The 21,515-nt window shown below is 39.4% G+C and overlaps 1 protein-coding gene across 1 annotated transcript; it reads left to right on the top strand.

The window, feature by feature from the left end:
* Positions 1–10,248: 10,248 nt before the first annotated feature.
* On the top strand, positions 10,249–11,432 carry LOC140805421 (uncharacterized). The gene is made up of 2 exons (XM_073161692.1): positions 10,249–10,767; positions 10,929–11,432. The coding sequence occupies exons 1-2, from the start codon at positions 10,249–10,251 to the stop codon at positions 11,430–11,432; spliced, it is 1,023 nt and encodes a 340-aa protein (XP_073017793.1).
* Positions 11,433–21,515: the final 10,083 nt, after the last annotated feature.

The raw sequence follows: 21,515 nt of genomic DNA, 5'->3' as shown, positions 1-21,515 counted from the left end.
TCTTGAAGAAAACCTAAAGTCGTGACTTTGCTACTGTTTGTTTTTTCTGAAGATGAGGCTGCTGATGGAGGGGAGGGGCGGCCACAAGGTGTGACTAGGTTTAGGTTTGGATAAGGTAGGGTTTAAATAAAATGCAAAGCAACAATGGACCTTTAATTAAATTTTAAAAGGATTAAAAAGATTTTTGAGCCCATTAAGCATTAAAACAAACCCGTCAAGTTCAATAACACTCTCGAAAAATATTTCGTTTAGATACGTTTTTTGAAAATATTGCCAGAGCCTTCAATAAGTCCCCCGATTCGCTAAATTTTGCGTACCGGTTAAAAATATGAACCGACGAGTAAAAATACCCACCAAAACACAATATTTGAAATATTCATTAAAAACACATCATATTAAAAAATTAAAATTAATTATTTAATAAAAATATTTTTCTGATTATCCATGATCTTCGATACTCATTCTAGTGCGCAGTGCAACTAAACACCCTAATGCGTGAAACTTTAAAATACCAATGCAATAACATCTAACCATGAAATAATCATGCATTAAAAAATTTAAAACATTTTAAATAAAACCCTAGATTGTATGAAGTCGGGTTACGTAGTTTGAATTTGTTAGACCTTACAGCAGAGGTTGTCGTTTCTCTGCTCAAAGCGTCTGCAACTACATTAACTTTTCCAAGATGATAGCTAATTTCGCAGTCATAGTCCTTTACAAGTTCTAGTCATCTTCACTGTCTCATGTTCATCTCCTTTTAGGTGAAGAAATATGTGAGATTTTTGCGATCCATATCGATCTTGCACTTCTCACTATGTAGGTAGTGTCTCCAAATTTTAAGCGCAAATACGACTTGCACGAGTTCAAGGTCACGTGGCGGATAATTATTCTCATGGAATTTCAACTGCCTAGACGAATATGCGATGACCCGATCGTATTGCATGAGAACTACGCCCAATCCTAGCTTCGAAGCGTCGGTATACAACACATACTCCCCTAGTTCTGTTGGCATAGCTAGAACTGGAGCGATAGTGAGTGCTTGCTTCAGCTGAACAAAACCGCCTTGACACTCTGGTTTCCATACAAATTTCGCATTCTTCTTCATCAGAGATGTCAAGGGTACTGCAATGGACGAAATGAAAGGGGATCGATTAAGGTGCCCTAATGCGCAAGGAAGTTTAAAAAATTGGTTTTTCAAAAAAAAAAAAAACCGAGCACCCTAATTCTATAATGTGTAGCAAATACGAAAAACACAATGGCATTCATAGGGTGTTTAGAAAATTACCTATCAATAACAAAGATTGATTTTGGCTCCAACTAAGTTGTAAACAACTTAGCTCTCGAAGGTAGACAATCTACAAGCTTCACCTTTCTTTTGGACTTCTTTCTTCAAATTAGGTCCACCACTAACAAGGTAGATCCACTCTAATTTTGCACGAGAAAAATTAGAGCATTTTTCTTTAAGAAGTGTGTGCTTTCATCAACAATTGAAGAAGAAAAAATGGAGGAAAAACCACTACAAATTTCGTCCATCACATGCTAGAGGAGGGAAGGGGAGACTTTTCTTGGTTGGACAAAAAGGTTGTGGTGTCCCAAAAGCATGCCAGCCTTGGACATTGAAAAAGTTGTCTCCCAAACTTTCATCTCCCTTGCATGCCTTTTGACTTGGGCTTATAACAATTACAAGGCCCATGGACTTTTATTTAAATGTCCCAAACATATTTGAGTCCATTTAAAATTTACTTGATTTTACTCAAACCCACTAGTTTAATAATTATTTCTAATTGGACTCTACAATGCCCAATATTATTTAATTAATCCAACACTTGAATTAATTTAATTGTTTGGACTCTACTAGGTCCACTAGTGATTAATTAATTCAATACTTGAATTAATTTAGTTTAATAATGTTTATGAAAACCACAAATTTCAATTACATTATTTTTTTGGCCAACTTTTAAATTAGGAACACTTCCTCAAATTAAAAGTTACACTCTCTTTATAGAAGTCATACTTCTATTTTATTTACGCTTATAAACTCCTTTATAAGCCGTTCAACACATTGAACTATTTTACTTCTCAACGGGATCTAAAAAGTTAGCACTTGTGTGACCCTCAATGGTTCAATGATACAACTAGCCGTGGGTTCACATCACAATGTGATTCGGGACTAAACATGTCCTTATATGAGCATACCCCAATTGCTCAATTCTTACTTATCAACTCATTGACAATAAGAACATCAGAACTCAAGTCTGATAGTACCCAACCTATCATGTTAAACGCCTAGCAGCATCGTTTACATGATTCCCTAGGTATCAAATGATAGTGCCTGCAAGAACCATTCAATTATGGTTAGCGTACAATACGGTCCCTTCAGCTCACATATCCCGACCGATTCGACAACCATTGGTATATCGAGAGTTGTCAATGAATCGATACTATGTGTCATGTCGTAGTTGCATCGATGGTGTAATCTATGAAACCCCTTTCATAATTACCACCATACTCTGATCGGAGATTTCATACTACATATACATGAGATCACATAGAATATCCATACCCGAAGGTAAGCGGTGAATTCCCGACTACAATGCATCGACTCCTATATGTTTCGACAAAACACCCAATCTTGCCACCTAATGACCCCATGAGAGTCGGTAAACAAGTCAAAGTGCAATGCTAGCATATAGAGTCTCAATGTTGTCCCGGGTCATAAGGACTAATGGTGTACAACCATAACTAGGACGTTTCCACTCGATAAGTGAGAACCACTTGGAAAGTCCTTTATGGTGGATTGTTCAGTGCACTCTACAAGGAGAACCTATCTGCATGCTTGGACATCACAATGTCCCCTACCAATGAAACATGGTACTCACATCGCAGATACTAGTATCAAACTCGAGCGGCCTATATCTTTCTTAGCGGCGGTTGAATCGACTAAGAACTGTTTAGAATATTTAGTATTCCAAAAATGAGTTTCATGATACTCATCATATGAGCATCTCATATTCTTTCTACTATTTGTATATTCAAGGATTTTATCTATGCAACTAGCATGGGTATATAGATAAAGAAGTGTCAAAATAATAATTTCAAATATTATTAAAATAAAGACTGTTTATACATAGAGTTTCATTGTGAACACTCGGCTAACACTTGGCTCGACGTGCACCTAATCTAACACGAAAAACCTCGATGAACTTGTGATAGTAGCCTGAAAAGCCCAAGAAAATGCAGATTCCCGTTACACTTTTAGGCATCGGCCACTCTTTAACTGCCTCGGTCGTAGATGGGTTGACTTCTATTCCTTCTCTTGAAATGATGTGGCCTAAGAATGCCACTTTCTCTAGACAAACACGCACTTGCTGAACTTTGCGTATAATTTTCGATCTCGCAATAATTGCAAAGTCGTCTTCAAGTGTTGATCATGCTCCTCTCATCTCTTGGAATAGATCAAAATATCATCGATGAGGAAAATGATAAACTGATCAAGGTACGGTTGAAACACGTTATTCATGAGATCCATGAATATCGATGGTGTATTAGTAAGTCCAAAAGGAATCACCAAAAATTCATAATACCCATAGCGCGTTCTGAAAGCCGTCTTATGCACATCTGTATCCTTTGTTCTCAGATGATGATATCCCGTCCCGATCGAATATCTATCTTTGAAAATACTGAATCTCCTTTCAGCTGATCAAACAAATCCTCGATTCGAGGCAATGGATACTTGTTCTTCACTGTCACCATATTCAGTTCTCAGTAATCGATGCAGAGTCTCATACTCCCATCCTTTTTCTTGACAAATAACACCAGCGCATCCCATGGAGAGAAACTAGGGCGAATAAATCCCTTGTCTAACAACTTTTGAAATTGACCTTTCAACTCTTTCATATCAACATGTGATAGACGATACTGTGTCTTGGAGATCGGCACAGTACCTCATATCAACTTAATATAAAACTCCTCCTCTCCCTCGGGTGGAACTTCAGAAACGTCATCAGGGAACACATCCGAAAAGTCCTTGAAAACTTCACGTCTGGCACAGATAAAACACTGGCAAGAAAACCTTGGCAGCCCTTCCAAGTAAGCTTCCTTGCACGCATGCAAGAAATGATACATGGCATTTGTCGATTCTGCACAGCCTCGAATATGAACGATTTCCCGTTGGGTGGTCTAATCCAGTTCAGTGTGAGCCAATCCATGCCCAAAATAATGTCGAACTCGGGCATCAACAACAAAATAAGGTTCGCTCGACATTCTTCTGTAATTGAGCTCCACATCCTTAACCATGCTTGTAGAGATCATATGCTCTCCCGAAAGTGTTGTGACTCTAATCTTGACTCCACGTCCTTCGGTAAGATTTCCAATCGTTTCACAAAAGATTAAGATATGAGAAAAAACGTAGCTCCTGAATCTAGCAAATTATAGGTAGCTACACCCGCTAACAATATTATTCCTGTGATAATAGTCACATTATACTCAAACAAGGCCATAAATTCAAAAAATTATTATCATCTAGGCCCTTCTAGTTTCCAATATTATCAAATTAGTCCCTAATGTCTCGAACATATTGCAAAACATTCCCTTTATATTTTTGAAAATTGACAATTGACACTCAAAATTTTTGAATTATTGCAATTTTGTCCCAAATAATTATAATTATGTCCAATCTACCCTCAATAATTTCGAAAATTGCTAATTAGTCCCTTAAATCTAAATTGACATAATTCAGTCCCTAAATTCTCAATCCTCCTCGAGCACCCGTGAAGCAGCATCCGGGGGTGGTCGAGGTATCTCCTCACGCCCCTCTTCTTGCCTCTCCCCCTCTGTACTCATGGAAATTACACGTCTGGGAGGTATCACCGTACATGCCGTCCAAACCACGTAACCCACATGCATTTAAATTTAAAATTACGTGTAGCCTCTTAATTCATGTATCATTAAAGCATTTAAAACTCAGAATATAAATCTAAAAGCAACAAAACTCACAGATTGAGGCGTGACTTCTCGAGCTTCTCATAGTGGCAGGAACACAACCCTTTCTGGATCCTTTGCTCTAATATCAACTGAAATGTCCCTTCTTTTTTATAAACATTTTCCTCCAACTTGAAATCCATCCACATAAAAACTAATATTTAAAAACTTTAAATGCATAAAGATCCATAAATCGTCAACAAAAAATCATTGGTCAAATTTAAAATAATCCCAAAACTAAAACTCAAAATACAACATAAAATCTTTAAATTATAATACTCAAAATCATTACTTTAAAACTTTACATACTAAGCTATGCGGATTAATAAAAGACCCTTGGGAGTGTACAGTCGGACCCGATCCACTCAACGTTAGCGCCTCCATCAAAATCATCATCGTCTGCGATCATTCAAACCTAGTGAGTCTAATGACTTAGCATGTTCTAACCATACGTAACGAATACTATATATATATATATATATATATATATATATATATATATATATATATATATATATATATATATATATATATATATATATATATATATATATATATATATTGGCATATGCAGCTTTAAAACGAATATTTTAATAAAATAAGCTGGCGTAAAAACTCGTAATCTTATATTATATAATACATCATTAGATCATAAAGCTTTTCATCATCGTATATCATTTTTAGGTGAAGTTTTATCCTTGAAAGTTACCATCATATATCATATCATCGTGTGGTTGACTGATCAGTCTAGCTACATCAAGTACTTGGGGGAGGGGCGTCAGAAACTCTCGTCACATCTTTCAAAATATTTTTCCTTTCATTTTATTTATAAAATATCGTATCCTTAAAAAATCGAAAAAAAGCATTTTTTGGGAATCGAGAAAAATCGTACAACCTTTGCATATATCGTAAAAATATCATATTTTCATCATAGATATTTTAAAATATCATTCATCATGTATTATGATTCTTCAGGACACTGTCAGACTTCTCGAACTATTCGGGATGTAAAATGACCATTTTACCCCTGGACCTCGGACTTCTCAATTTTGATTTTTTCTTACTTTTCTTGACTCAACATAAATCATGCATAATATGAGTTCAATGATCCAAAAGAAAGTTTAGAATCATGCCTTTGCGTTGATAACGCTTGAATATTCAGTTGTTGGTGTGGGTTGCGAAGAGGAGCGAACGAGCGACAAACGACCTTGGATTTTGCTCTGAAATTTTTGAAAGTTGTGTCTGTGTGTGGTGTGTGAAATTTTCGGCCAACTAGTAATCTTTATTAGCCTAGGATTTGATTTTATAATTTAGTGTTTTAGGTGATAAAGTAGTCTTGATTTTAGAGTTTTTAGGACTCTAGCTTTAAAAATAGTTAGGCCCATTAATCCTAGGTAAATTAGGTTCAATTAAATATAAAATAAAATTTTACAAAAATCGTTTTCAAAATAATAACTTTCGCGTCCACAAAAATCATTTGTTTGACTAAAACTAGCTTCCCGGATAAAATAAGGTTCGACTCGTCAAATAGTTTGGACTCCAACATATTCAGAAAATTTTCATTCTATTTAATCATTTTATCGAGACTTAAATATTTGTCGAAAAATATTTTCATCTTGGTCGTCTCCAGTCTACTTTCCTCAGCCTAATATGAAATCATGCAATTTAAACATTTAATCATATAACATATATCCTTTAAGTATTTAAAATAAATTAAATAAAATAAATAAGCAATTTTCATGCATGCGGTTTACGTGAACTAATTTTTGGACGTTACAGCTTTGCTATCCTCAGAAATAATCACCTCTTATTTCCTTTCTTTTTGAATGACCACATATCATTCTTCGTCTTTTTCTTCTTTTCATGAAGTGCCTTCTTTGTCAGTTGATCTCTTCTCATACTTCTTTGGCTTGACACTGTCGGCTATGAAATGCTCAACTTTTCTACAGTTGAAAAATGTGTTGTCCTCACTAATAAACTCTTTCTTGTGATGATTACGTTTGCTTGGGCTTTGAAAGTTACCATGATTATTTCTTAAGAACTTCCCAAAGTTCTTTACAAACATTGACATTGTATCACGGCTAAGCAATTCTGTAAGAATATGGTTTATTATTATTAATTATTAGTATTAGTATTATATTTATTAGGTATTATGAAGTGCAAAACATTGAAAAACATGAGTGCAAAACATTGAAAATCAAATGTGTCAAAATTGACTAAAATAAATAAAATATATTAAATTATGCATCAAATTTTGTGTAAATTATTTTCAAATCTTGCCTATAAATAGATGTATTGAGTTTGAGGGAAATCATACCAAAAACCTCTCCATCTAGAGCAAGCTTGAAGTTTGAAACCATCAACCTTTCTTGAAGTGAAATTTAGGAGCAATAATTCTGTTATACTTCTGGAAATTCGTTCCATAACTCCCAAACTCATAATCCGATCTTCACCGTTCATAATACACTTTCAGATATTCTAAACATCATATCCATACTTCAGCCTCATCCAACGGTTCAATTTCTGGGAAACGTATCTGAAAGAATACTGCTCGGAATTCAAGAGAATTTAGCAATCTTACGGATTTTCGGACGTTAACTTCCAGCTTGTTTCTTTCATAATTTAGGAGCACCTTTCTGTAATGGGCTTATGTTTTAAAGTATTTAAGTATGTTTTCGAAAATTCGATCGACATGATATATTCCTTCGATTTGATATATGAATATTTTGTTTCGATAAATTGTTAAGCATGTTTAAATCAATTTCAAGTGCATGTTCTTTTCATTTCAAAATTATGTTGTCTTCGTTTCATGTTATATTCTAGTATATGTTCTTAAACACCAATTTGGTATAATCTAAGAATTATGTTTAAAAGCACTGTTATGATTCAAGTTAGAAATGATAAAAAGGAAAATTTTCCTAAAACATGATAAGATATGACAAGTTTATGGCCCTGATGCGGTGGGTAATAATAACCGATATATGGCCTCACCCCTTAGAGAAATTACATATAGGGGACTGATCAGTAACACCATGGATAATAAGATGAAATAACAGTGCAATACGAATAATATATGATATGTCTATATGCATATTCTAAGTTATGTTTGCTCATTGTTAATATCATGTCTTGATTTTGTTATGAATAATTATTGTGACATGAAATTCATTTAATATTTACATAAATATATATAAGTTATGTCGTATCTATCATTTTGTCTATTTATTGTTCCGACGTTTGTTGAGACACGGAAAATTTCGAATTGTTAAAGATCTATATATGTATATCCTTGTGTTATTGTGATCGATCGGCCCCCACTTGCTGAGTATTTCACAAAATAATCACCCTTACACCTCTCACTCCCAGATAAGAATGAAAAACAAGTTGAAGAAGAAGAGCAAATGCATTTCTGGGGATGGTAACAAAGTTTCAGTTGATCAAGACATAATTTGAAATTTGGCTATCTTTTATTTTTACGTTGTTCACTTCCGCACTCGTTTGTTAAGTTGATTATGTTGTAAAGACAATGTATGTTTTATGAAAAAGACTGGTTTGGTTGTACACTGTACTACTTGGCTTGTTGATTTACGATTGAATAATTGTAAAACAACGCCGAATGTCAACTCACCCAAGTATCGGGACGTGACATTTGAGTGGTATCAGAGCCATCCAGGTTCATAATCCGGCTGGGAAATTGCCATAGGAAATTTGACAAAGTCAGTTTTTGGCAAGACCCTAGCGACTTCCTACCAATGAACAATATTCACTATTCTTATCGTGACATCTGAAAATCGCAAAATTCTATTGTTGAAGCATCCAAAAATCACGTTTTGCCCTTTTTGGTAATAATCGTGAATATCATAACTCCTTGTTCTAAGCCTTTCCATTTGTTTTATTTCAGGAAATGGCTCCCCGTACTCGCGCTGAAATACCCAAACGTATGCGTGAACTCGCCCTTAGCGACCACGAAATTGCAACGGCGCATCTTAGAGCGCAACTTTACGAGGAACAACAAAAATATCATGATCAATTGTTAGGCAAAGATTTGGAATATGAAAACTTGAAGAAGGAAAAACAAGAACTAGAAGATATCAAAGATCATCTTCAGGCTGACGTGCAAAGGTTTGCTTATTATCTTAACTCAGAAGAAAAACAACACGAAATGACCAAGAACAAACTAGAGGCTTCCCAAACAATCGCCCTTGAAATGGATGGATTACGCCAACGAATGTTAGAGGAATCCCAAGCACTACAGTCTCAGATTCAACAAATGTTGCTAATGGAAAAACAACGCCGTCAGCAAGATGAGGCAACCATTCAAGAACTGCAGAATTCGGTGCAGAATTTGACTATGCAAAATGAACAATTGCAGAATCATGTTCATCATCTTGAGGATGCCATCATTATGGCATTGGATCCGGAAGTAGAACCGGTAGAAGAAAATATAGAAGATGAAGTACTAGGAGATGGCGAGATTTTAGATGATTGAGTATTTAGTGTCGTGACTATTTGTAATAAGGATTGATAATCCATTTCCTTTCTTTTATTTCTTATCATTGCACTTCTGAAAACTTTGATTTGTATTGCTTTTCCTTTTCATTGGAATCAATAAAAAGTTTATTTGATCTATTCCTTGATTGATTTCATATTTGAAATAATCTTCAATATTTTTGTACATAATTATTCAAACCTCTTAGAAATTCTCATGCGTGTAGGAAATGGCAGAGAGACCCCATCGTAGCTACCGCAACCCGCGATATGCCAATCGCAACAATGATTGCAACAACAATAACAGCGAAGATACACCACCACCAGCAAGAGTTGGCCTTAGTAGAGAAGATTTAATGGCCATAGCAACCATTGTGGCAACAACCCTCCAAGGAATGAGCCATTTAAATACCAACACTAATCAGCCACCACCACCTCCACCACCGAATGGAATCAAACACCATTATGAATCTCTTCGAAGGAATCGAGTCCCAACTTTTGAAGGCAACCCTGACCCAGAAGTTGGTCAAGGCAGGCTCAAGAATATTGAGACACAACTCCAATTGCTTGAAGTGCCAAATGAACTAAAAGTCGACTGTGGTGACACCATTCCTAGAAGAAAAGGCGGCCAAATGGTGGGAGACAATCTCAGCAAATATGACAGAAGTCGGACCAATCACATGGCAAAGATTTCGAGAAGCATTCTTAAAACAATACTATCCAGCAGAGTTGAGATTAAAATTGTTGAGTGAATTTGAGAATTTTACTCAAACCCCGGATATGTCTGTTGTGGAGTACACTTCTAAATTCAACTCCCTTGGAACCTATGCTCCTGCCATCATGGCAGATGATATCCTGAAGATGCATCGTTTCAAACGTGGTCTGAACAGCCGTATCCAATCAGCTCTGGCAGTTTACCAACCCACAGGTTTTGATGATTTAATGGGAGCAGCCATTAGAGCTGAGACTGATATCAAGCGCCGAGAAGATGAAAATAAAAATAAACGAACTCTCACGGGACAATCTTTTCAAGGTAAACAACCAGTTAAAAGGTCAAACCAATCGAGTGGACCATTCAAGGGAACTCCTTCCAATTCAACCACGACATTCTCAAGCATAAAACCGTGTCCATTATGCAACTACCGACACATTGGAGAATGTCGAAGGAACACTTGTGCTTGTTTCAATTGTGGGAAGATGGGACACCGAATTGCTAATTGTCCTGAACCATTAAAGAAAATGACATGGTCAGACACTAATGCTACCCCAACAAACCAAAAGAGAATAAAACCAATGCTCGTATGTTTGCCATAACTCAAGAAGAGGCAGATGATGCAAACGATGTCGTGGAAGGTACCATTATAATCAATAAAATTTCAGCTTATGTGTTGTTTGACTGTGGTGCCACTCATTCATTTATTTCTAAGAGATTCACTAAGAAGTTAGGGCTTATGCCATAGATACTTGTTGAACCTTTTAGAATTGCTACTCCCACCAGTAAAACAATTGAAACACATAAGATACATCGGAACTGCATAGTATATATCAATGAACACACATTCAACGCTGAATTGATTCAAGTCAACATGGTGGAGTTCGACGTTATTCTGGGAATGGATTGGTTATCCAAGAGTCATGCAATAGTAGATTGTCGGCGTAAGATTATCAAACTCCGAACTCCAAGCCAAAAAGAAATCACATACCATGGCAAGGCTAAGAAACGTAAATCCCTCCTTTCTGCATCTCAAACTTGGAAAGCCATGAAGTCTGGAGAAATAGTCTACCTAGCAATGGTAAATGAAGTAAAAGAAGGAGTCGAGCTCAAGATAGAAGATATTCCAGTGGTACAAGAATTTTCGGATGTCTTTCTCGAAGAGTTACCTGGAATGGTTCCGGACCGTGAGATAGAATTCGAGATTAACTTGGTACCAGGTGCTACACCAATATCAAAGGCACCCTATTGAATGGCTCCAGCAGAACTCAATGAGCTAAAAGAACAACTCCAAGAGTTGTTAGACAAGAAACAAATCAGACCAAGTGTCTCTCCTTGGGGAGCTCCAGTCTTATTTGTAAAGAAAAAAGATGGAAGTATGAGATTGTGTATCGATTATAGAGAACTCAACAAGATCACAATCAAAAACAGATATCCTCTTCCAAGGATAGATGATCTTTTCGATCAACTCAAAGGAGCCACAGTATTTTCCAAGCTTGATTTGAGGACATGATATCATCAACTGAAGGTCAAACTAGAAGACGTTCCAAAGACAGCTTTCAGAACAAGATATGGTCATTATGAGTTTACGGTAATGCCATTTGGATTGACAAATGCTCCAGCAGCTTTCATGGATCTCATGAACAGAGTATTCAAGCCATTTCTCGAAAAATTTGTGGTGGTATTTATCGATGACATTCTCGTATATTCCCCAAGTGAAGAGGATCACAAAGAACATCTTCACCTGACTCTTCAGATGTTAAGAGAAAAAGAGTTATACGCGAAATTCAAGAAATGCGAATTCTGGCTAAAAAGTGTGACTTTCTTAGGCCATATCATTTCAAAAGAAGGAGTATCTGTGGACCCTAAAAAGGTGGAAGCAATCACTGGCTGGTCGAGACCTAAGAAAGTAACTGAAATTCGAAGATTTCTAGGATTGGCAGGTTACTATCGAAAATTAGTTGAAGGTTTCTCTTCAATAGCTACGCCTCTTACAAAACTCACACAAAAGAACTCAAAATTTAACTTGAGTGAGGAGTGTGAAAAGAGCTTCCAAACGCTCAAGGAAAAGCTTGCATCTACACCAGTACTGGTTCTACCCACGGAGGACAAAAGCTTTACCATTTACAGTGACGCATCAAAAGAGGGTTTAGGATGCGTACTCATGCAAGAAGGAAGAGTAATCGCATATGCATCAAGACAATTGAAGCCGTACGAGAAAAATTATCCTACTCACGACCTCGAACTAGCTGCGGTAGTTTTTGCCTTAAAAATTTGGAGGCATTATCTTTATGGCGCCAAATGTGAGATCTTCACAGATCATCAAAGTCTCAAGTATTTGTTCACACAGAAAGAATTGAACATGAGGCAGAGAAGATGGATTGAATTGTTAAAAGATTATGATTTAACAATAAGCTATCATCCGGGCAAGGCAAATAAGGTAGCTGATGCTTTAAGTAGGAAAAACATGGGTAAAGTGATCCTAGCTTCACTTTCTGCACAACCATGCCTTCAAGAAACAATCAAGTTAAGACAGAATCAAGATCCTACTTTGACAAAACTTAAAGAACAAGTCAAAGAAAAGAAGTCACAAGATCTTCATATAGACGAGAAGGGAGTTATGTGGATGAAAGGACGATTGTGTGTACCAAACATCGAGAATCTTCGACAGGAAGTAATGTCTGAAGCACATAAATCAAAATTTTCGGTCCACCCCGGCAGTACAAAAATGTACAGAGATTTAAAGAAAAATTTCTGGTGGAGCGGAATGAAGAAGGATGTAGCAGAATACATCTCTAGATGCCAGGTCTGTCAACAAGTTAAAGCTGAACATCAATGGCCTGGAGGACTTCTTCAACCCTTGGAAATTCCAGAATGGAAATGAGAACATATTTCCATGGATTTTGTAGTAGGTTTACCCAAGTCTAGGCAAAGTCATAATGGAATATGTGTAATCGTAGATAGACTCACAAAATCTGCACATTTTCTACCTGTCCGCATGAATTATAATCTGGAAAAATTGGCTACCATATACATGGACAATATTGTGCGATTACATGGAGTTCCGTCAAGCATTCTGTCTGATAGAGATCCAAGATTTGTATCTCGGTTCTGGAAAAGTTTTCAACAAGCTATGGGGACTAAGGGTACTCTCAGTACAGCTTATCACCCTCAAACTGATGGCCAAACAGAGAGAACAATACAAACCCTTGAAGATATGCTACGAGCATGTGCTTTAGAATTCAGTGGTAATTGGAGTGAACATCTTCCTTTAATTGAGTTCGCTTACAATAACAGTTATCATAGCAGTATTGGAATGGCTCCATACGAAGCTCTGTACGGCCGAAAATGTAGAACCCGTAAATCAGTCTACGTATAAGCCATATAATTCTAGATTTTTAAAAATTTAATTGACTTCATTGCATGATTATTTTAAATGCATTTCTTTGAAGTTAATTATTTTATTATTTCAGTTCAGTAGTTGATTTTTTAGCATTTCAGTTATTTCAGTGAGGTTGGACCGGAGTTGGAGTTTTGAGATAGAATTTAAGATTCGAGAAATATATCCAGGATTTTTTTTAGCTAGCAAGTAAGTTCATTTAAGTTAGAAAGAGAGGTTTGAGGATTTAATTTAATTATTTGAGGTGATTAAGAAATGAGCCCATTTAAGTTGCATAATTAAGGGGTTAGCTCACTAAATTAATTAAAGGATTAGTGAGGCTTGTAAGAGTTATTAATTATCAACTAGATAACAATATTTCCCCTCATTTTATTAGCATAATTTCGGCCCCCCCCTAAGTTGATAGCCTATCATTGCCAACTCACCTTTGACCATTTCTTTGCATGTAAATTGTAGGATAATTCAAGGATTTTTGGGAGCACAATTTAATTAATTAATGGGCATATCCTAGACTAGAAACCAAGCTAATAATCGGCCACCATCACCTAGCAAGCACCAACAAATCATTTGATATCAAACAACCATTCAAAATTCAACTAAGTCGCCCTTTTGGTGGCTTGGTCCATCGATCATCGGTTTTTATAAAAAACGTTAGAACAACCCCCTCTCCCCCTTCGGCTTTCTCATTGTACAACACATGCATTTCGAATTGTGTGGTTTGATGTGGATCTTGGTTGGCCTATGGCCCTTAGCCACGGTTCATAACATGTCCCTAGATGTCTGGATCGTGCCATGGTCAATCAAATGGCCACTGGAACGACACGAGACATCCAGTTAAATTATATTACGTGCATGAAAACAGAAAATGATTATTTTTGAGATTTATGCGATATGGCTTGTGGTTCATTCACTATGTGGGAGTGCTATTTTATACGGTCGCCAGTGACAGATCAGTTCAGTATGGTACCACCCGGTCGCCAGCGACCGGCTAGATCAGTTCAGTTTCAGCCTCCCCGGTAGCCAGTTACCGATCAGTTTCAGCTTAGTGTAGTGGCCACAGGCGTAAAACATAATCTCAACAGAAAATTTTACCAGTTATTTCAGTACAGGCTCCAAGGAGCAAACATTTTTACTGTGATTATCTGTTCAGTTATGCACGTATTATAATTGTTCAGTACCGACTATTTTCAGCATGAGTACAGATAATTTTCAGCATGCCTCATGTCATGATATTTTATCCCATGCATATTTTACTTCAGATTTTACTCGTTATCTGCGATATATGAATGCTGAGTCTTTAGGCTCACTAGACTTGATTGTTGTAGGTACTGATGAGGCCATGGCCGAGGGCGGGGACCAGTGAGCTAGCTTGGGTCGGCAGTAGTGGCACCCGAGGACCTCAGTGCAGCAGTTGTTATTTAATTCCGCAAACATTTTATCAGTCATTGGATATTTTTAAATTGTGATTTTTGGCAAACTTTATTTTCTTCCGCTGCTATATTTTGAACATTGAACTTGATTCATCAGTGATTTTATGAATGAGGCCATTTAAGTTATTTTAAAAAAAAAAAATTTAATTTTTCCGCAAATTTTCAAGCAAGAAGTATTAGGGCCTTTTACATTTGGTATCAGAGCGGTGGTTCTGTATAGGGTTACACTACTATTGACCGCGAGAAGCTCACGAAGCCACGTCTTCGGTCTGTAAGTTTTACAGTTCAGCATTTTGTTCAGCATTTTATTTAAAGCATGAATTATTTTGTCAGCATGCTTCCAGATTTTTCAGTATTTCAGTGTTCAGTTAAAATAAATTATGGAATTATGCATGTTAGTTACGTACGGGTTATGTATGGAACAGTATGCCCCCTAGACGCATTTTAGAGCGCAACAGAGAAGAGGAGCCACGCCGAGAGGACAGGGAGGAGCGTAGACCGGAGGGAGACCTACCACCTCCACCACCGCCCCCACCGGACATGAGTGCCCAGATGTTAGCTGGGATGGCACAGTTCTTCGCACAGTTTGCGGGGGGCAATGCCGCAGCCGCAGCCAGGCCGACAGGGCCCGAGGCTGTTTATGAGAGATTTATGAAAATGCGCCCGAGGGAATTCTCTGGGACGTCCGACCCCATGGTTGCCGAGGGATGGATCAAATCTCTCGAGGTCATTTTCGAGTTTATGGAGCTAGGAGACGCAGACCGAGTCCGGTGTGCCACCTATCTGTTCACTGGAGACGCCCGCTTATGGTGGGAAGGAGCGTCGGTAGCCCTAACTTTGGCTACACTTTCTTGGACCCGCTTTACGGAGGTTTTCTACTCCAAGTATTTTGCTGAGGAGGTTCGCACCAGACTAACCACAGAGTTCATGAGCCTGAGGCAGGGGGATATGACGGTTACGGAGTTTATCCGTAAGTTCGAGAGGGGCTGTCACTTTGTGCCCCTGATCGCGAATGATGCCAGAGCCAAGCTGATGCACTTCCTGGTGGGTTTACGACCGATCTTGCGCCAGGATGTTAGGGTATCTGACCCTGCCACTTATGAGATTGCCGTCTCTAAGGCCTTAGCCGCAGAGCAGGATCTGCGGGATATCGAGAGGGATCGCCAGGGCAAGCGCCCAGTCCAGGCACCGCACCGCCCTCCTCCTCATCAGCATCAGCAGCAGAACAAGAGGCCTTTTCATGGACCGCCCAAGAACCGAGGCCAGCAGCAGCAGCAGCGGGGACGCCCAGCCCCGAGGACTCAGGAGCACCCAGTCTGTCCCAGGTGCTCCCGTCGCCATCCTGGAGCATGTATGGCTGGCTCAGGAAAGTGTTTTAAGTGTGGCAGTACAGACCACATGTTGCTGCAGTGCCCTCAGAGAAATTTGCCTACTCAGGGCAGAGTTTTTGCTCTCCATGCCGCAGAAACCAACCCTGAGACCATGTTATTGACAGGTACCTTTAAGCTTTAAGTTATCATTGAATTTCCGTATTTTGGGAATCGGGATTTAGATTTGAACTTATAATTTCAATAGGGTTGCATGCTCTACTTAGTATTATTTTCGGGACTTAGTTAGAAGAACTTTGACCTTTTCATGTCTATAAGCTTAGCTCTCGTGATCTTTGGGTTCTGCTTAGTATTCCGAACTTTCAGGGAGAATTTTCGTAGCCGGCAAAGCTACCAAGGCCTTGATAGATTCAGGGGCCACACACTCGTTCATTTCGGAGGTCTTCGCAAACTTTCTGAAGATCAAGACCATTGGGCTAGACATAGCCTTTTCAGTAGTGTTGCCGTCAGGCGAGGAGATGGCAGCCACCAATGTTATCCGAGATATAGACCTTGAGCTGCACGGTAAGCTTGTATATGCGGATCTGATAGTGCTACCGATGCCGGAATTCAACATCATCCTAGGGATGGATTGGCTATTGAGGAACAGAGTGTGGATAGAATTCCAGCGGAGATCTGTTCTTGTCCAACCGCCTGGAATGGAGCAGTTCTTATTTGAGCCGGACAGGTACTTTTCGTTACCGCGCATTATTCCATATGTTCAGGCTAGGAAACTCATGCATAGAGTGTGTCGGGCATTTCTATCGACCTTTTTATCTGTCCCCGAGGAACCCAGCCAGTCAGCCTCAGATGTTCCGATTGTGAGAGATTTCCCAGACGTTTTTCCCGAGGACGTCTCTGGTATGCCACCTGAGAGAGAGGTGGAGTTTTCCATTGAGCTTATGCCAGGTACGGCTCCGATATCCAAAGCGCCGTACCGACTAGCACCGACAGAGATGGCAGAGTTTAAAAAGCAGATTCAGGAACTTCTCGACAAGGAGTTCATTCGCCCGAGCTTTTCACCATGGGGCGCGCCAGTCTTGTTTGTTAAGAAGAAGGATGGCTCTATGAGGCTTTGCATTGACTACCGGGAGTTGAACAGGGTTACAGTTAAGAACAAATACCCACTGCCGAGGATTGAGGATCTGTTTGACCAGTTGCAGGGAGCTTCGATTTTCTCTAAGATAGATCTGTGTTCTGGTTATCATCAGTTGAGGGTGAGAGATGCTGATGTCTCGAAGACAGCTTTCAGGACTCGTTATGGTCACTACGAGTTCCTTGTGATGCCGTTCGGTCTGACGAATACGCCAGCGATCTTCATGGATCTCATGAATCGCGTATTTCAGCCGTACCTCGACCAGTTTGTGATAGTGTTCATAGATGACATTCTCGTCTACTCCAAGAGTTGGGAGGAGCACATCAGGCATCTGACTACAGTGTTGCAGACATTGCAGAAGCACAAATTATTCGCAAAGTTTAGTAAGTGCGAATTCTGGTTAGAGAAGGTGGCGTTCTTGGGCCACATCGTCTCCAACAGTGGTATTGAGGTAGACCCCGCAAAAGTTGCAGCAGTCAGAGATTGGGTTGTGCCTCAGAATGCATCCGAGATCCGCAGTTTTCTTGGGCTGGCAAGATATTACACGAAGTTCATTCAGGGATTCTCATCCATTGCCGTTCCACTCACAGCACTGACCAAGAAGAATGTGAAATTTGTTTGGAGTGAGGAGTGTCAGAAGAGCTTCGATACTTTGAAGCAAGCTCTTATCTCAGCACCCGTTTTGGCCGTACCGTTAGGATCTGGTGAGTTTGTCCTTTATACCGATGCTTCGAAGCTTGGTTTAGGTGCAGTTTTGATGCAGCATGGGAGAGTGATAGCGTATGCTTCTCGACAGCTGAAAATCCACGAGAAGAACTACCCCACCCATGATCTAGAGTTAGCGGCCGTAGTTTTTGCCTTGAAGATTTGGAGGCATTATCTGTATGGAGAGAAGTGCCAGATCTTTACCGACCACAAGAGCCTCAAGTATTTCTTTACGCAGAAGGAGCTGAACATGCGTCAGAGGCGTTGGTTGGAGCTTGTGAAAGACTACGATTGTGACATTAGCTTCCACCCGGGTAAAGCTAATGTAGTTGCGGATGCTTTGAGCAGGAAAGTCGCAGTGATGGCTCATTTGACGATGCAGAAACCTCTTCAGATTGAGATGCAGAGGTTCGATCTTGAGACTTATCCTCGAGGTATAGTTCCTCGTCTATCTACCTTGACCATTCAGTCTTCTCTTTTGGGCCGTATTCGCAGTGGTCAGGCCGCAGATGAGCAATTGGCACAGTGGAAGAAGAGAGATGAATCCAAGGGCAGTGTTTTGTATTTAGTCAGTGACGGTATTGTGAGATACCGAGAAAGGATATGGGTTCCTAGCAGTGATTCTATCCGAGCAGACATCTTATCGGAGGCCCATATGTCCCCATACTCCATTCACCCTGGGAGTACGAAGATGTACAAGGATCTGCAGCTATTGTATTGGTGGCCGGGTATGAAGAAGGACATTCGACGGTTTGTGTCCGAGTGTCTGACCTGTCAGTTAGTGAAGGCCGAGCATCAGAGACCAGCATGTTTGCTCAAGCCTCTTCCTATTCCTGAGTGGAAGTGGGAGAACGTCACCATGGATTTTGTGACCGGTTTGCCGAGGTCAGCCAGAGGATCGAATGCCATATGGGTGATTGTAGATCGTCTTACCAAATCAGCGCACTTCTTGCCTATTAAGACGACATTCACCATGATTCAGTATGCAGAGCTGTATATCCGAGAGATAGTCCGACTACATGGCATTCCAGTTTCTATCGTATCCGACAGAGATCCCAGATTCACTTCCTCATTTTGGAAGAGTTTGCATTCGACTTTGGGTACGAAGTTGCTGTTTAGCACAGCCTTTCATCCGCAGACAGATGGGCAGTCGGAGCGAGTTATTCAGATTTTGGAGGATCTTCTCCGCGCTTGCGTCATTGATTTCTCAGGGAGTTGGTAGTCGAACTTGCCACTGGTTGAGTTCACTTATAACAACAGCTTCCAGTCTTCTATTGGTATGGCTCCGTATGAAGTGCTGTATGGCCGCAAGTGTAGATCTCCTGTTCATTGGGATGAAGTAGGAGAGAGAGCAGAGTTGGGTCCAGAGATTGTTCAGCAGGCAGCAGAGGTAGTAGTCAAGATCCGTGATAGGATGAGGACTGCTCAGATCCGACAGAAGAGTTATGCCGATCAGCGGAGGAGAGATTTAGAGTTTGCAGTGGGCGATCATGTCTTTGTGAAAGTGGCACCTATGAAGGGTGTCATGAGGTTTGGCAAGAAAGGGAAGCTCAGTCCGAGATTCATTGGACCGTTTGAGTTCCTCGACAGAGTTGGGACGCTAGCGTATCGTGTGGCTCTTCCACCGAATCTGGCTGGAGTACACAATGTGTTCCACGTCTCCATGCTGAGGAAGTATATGGCGAATCCTTCGCATGTGCTGAATTTCGAGCCGTTGCAGCTTACTCCGAACCTATCTTATGAGGAGAGACCAGTGCAGATCCTAGACAGACAGGAGAAGAAGCTTCGGAACAAGCTTGTTAAGCGAGTCAAAGTCAAATGGCTCAACCATTCTGAGGAGGAAGCTACGTGGGAGTCTGAGCCGGAGATGAGAGAGCGTTACCCCGAGTTATTCGGTGAGTTCTAATTTCGATGACGAAATTTCTTTTAAGGGGGGAAGGATTGTAGAACCCGTAAATCACTCTACGTATAAGCCATGCATAATTCTAGATTTTTAAAAATTTAATTGACTTCATTGCATGATTATTTTAAATGCATTTCTTTGAAGTTAATTATTTTATTATTTCAGTTCAGTAGTTGATTTTTTAGCATTTCAGTTATTTCATTGAGGCCGGACCGGAGTTGGAGTTTTAAGATAGAATTTAAGATTCGAGAAATATATCCAGGATTTTTTTAGCTAACAAGTAAGTTCATTTAAGTTAGAAAGGGAGTTTTGAGGATTTAATTTAATTATTTGAGGTGATTAAGAAATGAGCCCATTTAAGTTGCATAATTAAGGGGTTAGCTCACTAAATTAATTAAAGGATTAGTGAGGCTTGTAAGAGTTATTAATTATCAACTAGATAACAATATTTCCCCTCATTTTATTAGCATAATTTCGGCCCCCCCCTAAGTTGATAGCCTATCATTGCCAACTCACCTTTGACCATTTCTTTGCATGTAAATTGTAGGATAATTCGAGGATTTTTGGGAGCACAATTTAATTAATTAATGGGCATATCCTAGACTAGAAACCAAGCTAATAATCGGCCACCATCACCTAGCAAGCACCAACAAATCATTTGATATCAAACAACCATTCAAAATTCAAATTAGAGAAGACTTGATCTTGATATCCTTCCTTATATCTTGCACCTATCCTCCTCACTCCCATAACCATTTCTCCCCCCCTCTCCTTTTTTGAAATTCAGACTCATATTCAGTAGAAAATCATGAGTTATAGCTAGGGAGAAAGGCAAGAAAAAATCGAGAGCAAGAAACAAGAGAAACGTTCCACTCCTCCGCGCCGTCTCGTCTCTTCTTTTCGTTTCTATTTCAAACGAATCCAAGGCATGTATATACTTTTTCTAAACCTCAAACAAGTCATATTAGCAAGTATTTTTCAGTACATGATCAGATTTCATCATGCTAAAAACCGAAATTTTCAGTAGACACGAAACGAAAATTCTGCACAGATTTTTTATCGACTTCCATGCTTCACGATTGGTATGTTTTGTTTCGATTTCAGGGATGGATCGTTCCAGGGGCTCAAAGCTGATTATGGACATGTACTAGGACATGTTAGAGCCATGTTAGAACGTTTGTTTCAGTCCCATGCTTGCTGGAAAAACCGAATTGACAGCAAGTCCCATAGGTGCAGAAAATGGTGTTCGAAATTTCAATTTCCTGTCATGAAGGTTTGATTTGATCTTGGCTGCCTTAAGGGCTCTTAGCCATGGTTGGATCACTCCCCTAGCAGGTCTAAGACGTGACTAAGTCGCCCTTTTGGTGGCTTGGTCCATGGATCATCAGTTTTTATACAAAACGTTAGAACAACCCCCTCTCCCCCTTCGGCTTT

This window comes from Primulina eburnea, chromosome 11 (assembly GCF_022965805.1).
Source record: "Primulina eburnea isolate SZY01 chromosome 11, ASM2296580v1, whole genome shotgun sequence".
Lineage (NCBI taxonomy): Eukaryota > Viridiplantae > Streptophyta > Magnoliopsida > Lamiales > Gesneriaceae > Primulina > Primulina eburnea.
This window is presented reverse-complemented; position numbering and strand designations above follow the sequence as displayed.